Raw genomic sequence first — 6000 nt, 5'->3', positions numbered from 1 at the left:
ATTCCACATCGAACTAAGTTTTGGAATGGATAACAAACAACGACGGAACAGAGTTTAATAGTTAACTTTTCTTGTGAGTTTAAGTCTCTGTTCACTACTTTAAAACACCAGAAAGTCCGATCACTGTATTGGTGAGTGAAATACTTGTCAGTTGGCTGTAAAGAGAAATAGAGAAACTTCCTTCGCAAAAATCATTTGTTCCACACATCGGCCACCAATAATTGTAAATCAATGTGTCATTGATAACTGCTTCAATTATCTCCCCCCTCTCTACCCCTAAATAAAACAAATATTGAGTTATTTCGTACGTGAGTGAAAGAATTTGTTTTCCAAGTTCACTTGATTAGAAACTGTTTGTTTTGTGGCTGCTACACAGATAAAACGTGAACATTAAATAAAAAAGTTACCAAAACTATCTAGACTTTAACTGAAATATCTCTTTGTTTGTGGTACTTTTTTTAACCACTTCGGTTATTTATGAGGCCATCTGTTCGAGGAAGACCTTGTCCACTGATAAGTTTCTTTTGAACCTCAGTTTGCGAGATCTCCGAACTGGTATATCGTGCGTATTTGTGACCGAACATTCTTGAATAATCGAACCTATGGCTCTTAAAGTTCCCTGTCCAAATAAATACGACCACCCAGACACGCCGCTCTCGCCCCCTAGAAGCGGACGACAGAATCAGGTTTTGACAATTCTTTTGGTGGCTGGAGTGGTCATCTTGGTACTTGTACTTGTTTCTGGAACTATTCTGTACGTCCACTGTAAGTGTTGTTCTTGTTTTCACTTTTATTCTTAATAGTGTTACCTTTGTTTTTGAATTTAGCGCAAAGCTACACGAGGGCTATCTGCCCAAGCCGTCCCTAATTTAGCAGTGTAAAACTAGAGGGAAGGCAGCTAGCCATTACCACCCACCGCCAACTCTAGAACTACTCTTTTACCAACAAATAGTGGGATTAACCGTAACTTTATAAAGCCCCCACGGCTAAAAGGGCGAGCATGTTTGGTGTGACGGGGATTCGAACCCGCGACCCTGGAATTACGAGCCGAGTGTCTTAACCACTTGGCTCTGCCAGGGCTATAGTGTTACGTATCTATCATGGAGTGCGAAGCCCTAACATACAAGGTATTTTACAAACGAACAAATACGGAAATGTAAGGTTTGTTTTTAACCATTCTAACCCAGTGATCATGTGGTCTAAAATACGAATTTAGTTAGACTGTGATGCCTCTAATAACAGAGTAAAAATGTTTATCTATTTTTAAATTCCAGCAATATTTAAAACTTAGAGATCTAAAGAGAACATAAACTAACACAGTGAGTGAGAAACTGACAAGTTCTTCTAACGTCCCTCTGATTCTGGGACGACGTTTAACAATGAATTATTAATTAAATCGAGTAATACGTCTACCACCATACGTTGATTTTGTGATGAAATTCTGAAAACCAGGTGAATGACGTATTGGTAAGTCTTATATTTGGGTTTCGATACCTATGGTGGGTAGTATACGAGCAGCCCGTTGTTTACCTTTTCTGGTTAATAACAAAGAAACGCATAAAACCAACAAAAAATGAACAATTTTCTATTTTGCGCCATCTGATGGGAATCTCTAGAACGTAATTGCAATTTAAATGTTTTTTTTTTTTTTGTTGTTCGTATAAACATGTTCGAGAGAAATCAACATTTATTCTGTCTTAGCTCTCCTTGTTAAACAATATAGATATGTATATATATGTGGTTATCAAAAAGCAAGTTGATTGAATTATCTGATGACGTTTTAAGAAAAAATTCTCTCTTACAGTTTAAAACATTTATTTCATTATTAATTCCTTAAATTATCACCAGTACGTGAAATCTTTGGGGTTGAACGAGTTACAAAAGTAGTGTCGTTATTAAATTAAAATACAAATTTGAGTTGTTGTTTTTTATCTAGAAATAACATCTACATAAAATTAGACGTAAACCTTTACGAATCAATCCTCTAAATACAAACAAAATGGACACTTCAAACAGTATTATACATTCATAATGTAATTCAAACACTGTAGTATAGAGTGTATTATAGGTTTTACCTGGAGCATATTACAGATGTTCAGTTCATTGGTGTAAACTCACCAACAGTGATGTTGTCTCCGTCCCACTACTTTCGTGTTACGTGTCTAGATGCAATTATGTACTTAGGATATCAGCGGACGGCCGCGGTCTATTCTTTCTAACAATGATTGCTTTTCAGAATTAACCCTATAAATTATCTATCCTTCTTAAAGTGTTACGTTAGGAAATGTAATTTCATATTATTACGTAGCTTGTTTGTGTTATCTTGTGACATTATCTTGTTAACAGTATTTGTAGCATGAACATGTATACGTTAGGCTAAAGATGGATAACTAGGCCTAACTGACTGAGGGATTTTTAACATACTATGCAAAACAAAGAAGAAATAGAGAGAGAAAGAAAAGGATGATTTATAAACTTCGATCATATAATGTACATTTCTTGCGAATATTTTAGTATTTCCAGTCTGTGTTGGTGCCACGCCTGGCCTAGTGGTCAGTATGCCATACTGTATATCCGAAGGTCCATGGTTCGTGTCCTGTTGTTCCTTTGGGGGGTAGAGGGTGCATTATAAGAGTGATGACCTTAATATTTGAGTTATGGTGTTTCGGATCTCGACTCGTGATCTGCGAGTTGCGGGTTTGGTGGAGGATTGTAATGTTACAGTCAATCCTACTGTTCATTGGTAAAACAGTAGTTCACCAGTTGGCGGGAGGGTGATGACTAGCTACGGTCTCTAATATTTCACTGCTAAATTAGAGGTGACTAGTTTTGTGTGAAACTCAAACAACGAACCTAATATTTTATTATAGTTCTCCAAGAGTTGGCGGCAGGCGCCGTTGACTAGTTGCCTTTCCTCTAGTCTATCAAATAAAATGTCTTGTGAAAGAGAACAAACCAAATCGTACCCTGATGGGACAATGGTAAGTCTTCGGAACAAAAATGCTAAAATTAGAGGCTCGATTCCCCTCGGTAAACACAGCAGTTAGTCCCATGTGGTTTTACTATAAGGATATACACACACAAAACAAATACCACTCATCTACATAAATTACTGTTAAAAATTACACATAATTACATGGTTTATAAATGTGTTTTACCGTAATTTAATTACACGATTGAAGTACATTTCTAGAATAAAATATTACTTTATTCTGTGAAAGTGCTATGTGCGTGAACTTCAAGAATTATAACGAATAGCTTATTATAACTGGTTTGTGTCTTCAGCTGTATATGGGATGAGTTTCATTGATTTTCAGCTAAACGTGTGTCTCCAGGATGTAGAATTAAGCGAATAGCGAAGCCATGTTTTAAACTGAAAAGAAAAATCGAATAAAACTATAAAAAACGACTACTACTTATCCGTGTTGTTTGTTTTTTTCGCGCGTGTTAACAAATCGTTTTTTTATGTCAGTAACTGAAGATGGATGTGATGATAATATTGTCCCTTCATGATGGACGAGGATAAGGTGTTAAAACACTACCGTTAACAAGCGGAAATTTCAAGACGGTTAACTTTAAAGACCCGTAGAGTCAGAAAGTAACCATCGAAAAACAAGCTTATTTATCTACCTGTATGTATCGCTGAAAATAAAAATATATAACATTAAAAACAACCATTATCTTCTGGAACAAATGAATAATCTTTATGTAATGTTCATCAATTTCCATACACATAACTATAGCTTGTAGGTAATCTCTATACCCGTAACAACAGTTTGTAGGTAATCTCTATACCCGTAACAATAGCTTGTAGGTAATCTCTATATCCGTAACAACAGTTTGTAGGTAATCTCTATACCCGTAACAACAGCTTGTAAGTTATCTCTATACCCGTAACAACAGCTTGTAGGTAATCTCTATACCCGTAACAACAGCTTGTAGGTAATCTCTATACCCGTAAAAACAGCTTGTAGGTCATCTCTATACCCGTAACAACAGCTTGTAGGTAATCTCTATACCCGTAACAACAGCTTGTAGGTAATCTCTATACCCGTAACAACAGCTTGTAGGTAATCTCTATACTCATGAAAACAACTTGTAGCTCATCTCTATACTCATGAAAACAGCTTGTAGGTAATATCTATACTCATGAAAAACAGCTTGTAGGTAATCTATATACTCATGAAAACAGCTTGTGGGTCATCTCTATACTCATGAAAACAGCTTGTAGGTAATCTATATACTCATGAAAACAACTTGTGGGTAATATCCATTCTCATGAAAACAGCTTATAGGTAATCACCATACTCATGAAAACAGCTTGTAAGTAATATCTATACTCATGAAAACAGCTTGTAGGTAATCTCCATACTCATGAAAACAGCTTGTAGGTAATATCTATACTCATGAAAACAGCTTGTAGGTAATATCCATTCTCATGAAAACAGCTTATAGGTAATCACCATACTCATGAAAACAGCTTGTAAGTAATATCTATACTCATGAAAACAGCTTGTAGGTAATCTCCATACTCATGAAAACAGCTTGTAGGTAATATCTATACTCATGAAAACAGCTTGTAGGTAATCTTCATACTCATGAAAACAGCTTGTAGGTAATATCTATACTCATGAAAACAGCTTGTAGGTAATCTATATACTCATGAAAACAACTTGTAGCTCATCTCTATACTCATGAAAACAACTTGTAGCTCATCTCTATACTCATGAAAACAGCTTGTAGGTCATCTCCATACTCATGAAAACAACTTGTAGCTCATCTATATACTCATGAAAACAACTTGTAGCTCATCTCTATACTCATGAAAACAACTTGTAGCTCATCTCTATACTCATGAAAACAACTTGTAGCTTATCTCTATACTCATGAAAACAGCTTGTAGGTAATCTCCATACTCATGAAAACAGCTTGTTGGTCATCTCTATACTCATGAAAACAGCTTGTAGGTCATCTCCATACTCATGAAAACAGCTTGTTGGTCATCTCTATACTCATGAAAACAGCTTGTAGGTCATCTCCATACTCATGAAAACAGCTTGTAGGTAATCTATATACTCATGAAAACAACTTGTAGCTCATCTATATACTCATGAAAACAACTTGTAGCTCATCTCTATACTCATGAAAACAGCTTGTAGGTAATCTCCATACTCATGAAAACAGCTTGTTGGTCATCTCTATACTCATGAAAACAGCTTGTAGGTCATCTCCATACTCATGAAAACAACTTGTAGCTCATCTCTATACTCATGAAAACAGCTTGTAGGTAATCTCCATACTCATGAAAACAACTTGTAGGTAATCTATATACTCATGAAAACAACTTGTAGGCCATCTCTGACTGTCCGTCCCTAGTGATCTTGAGCAGAAGTTAACGAAGAACTAATATTTTTTGTTGACATACTTTGGCTGCTAAGAGACCATCTGGTCACGTGGCCTCCTTATTTCTGTGATAACGATAAATAAGGTAACTGTATATATATAAAAAATATAAACAAAGAATGTGAATAAATTGATGTGAACACATGGTTTTCAGCGATTGTTGAAGTTGTAAACTTTGTATGTAAAAATTAGGCTTCTCTTCCTTGTGTTTCTGATGGTGAAAAATTAGCTAATGTATTGGTGTGGTGTTATTGGATAGGACATTAAACTTTAATATTAGCTTTTAAAATGTGGTAATGTATTGGTGTGGTGTTATTGGATAGGACATTAAACTTTAATATTAGCTTTTAAAATGTGGTAATGTATTGGTGTGGTGTTATTGGATAAGACATTAAACTTTAATATTAAAATACCAAGTGAAACTGATTTATCATGTAGACTTAAGAATCATTAATATGTCAATTTCATAAAACGTGTTCTGACATCCGAGTTTCAATTAAACACGAAATTTGTTTTACTTCTTTAAAACATAAAACATTATAGCTAATAAAGTTTAATAGTATATTTTATGAATTACACTTGGTGCGATTAAACTGC

The 6000-nt window shown here is 35.1% G+C and overlaps 1 protein-coding gene across 2 annotated transcripts in view; it reads left to right on the top strand.

The window, feature by feature from the left end:
* The first annotated feature begins 480 nt into the window (after nt 1–480).
* LOC143256321 (agrin-like) overlaps nt 481–6000 on the top strand; it is a 355513-nt gene continuing 349993 nt past the window's right edge. For both annotated transcript variants that reach the window (XM_076513398.1, XM_076513397.1), the window contains exon 1: nt 481–765. In XM_076513398.1, coding sequence (XP_076369513.1) covers nt 603–765 — 163 coding nt within the window. In that variant the 5' untranslated portion in view covers nt 481–602. The remainder of the gene's footprint in view (nt 766–6000) is intronic.

Source organism: Tachypleus tridentatus, chromosome 7, assembly GCF_004210375.1.
Source record: "Tachypleus tridentatus isolate NWPU-2018 chromosome 7, ASM421037v1, whole genome shotgun sequence".
Taxonomy (NCBI): Eukaryota; Metazoa; Arthropoda; class Merostomata; order Xiphosura; family Limulidae; genus Tachypleus; species Tachypleus tridentatus.
This window is presented reverse-complemented; position numbering and strand designations above follow the sequence as displayed.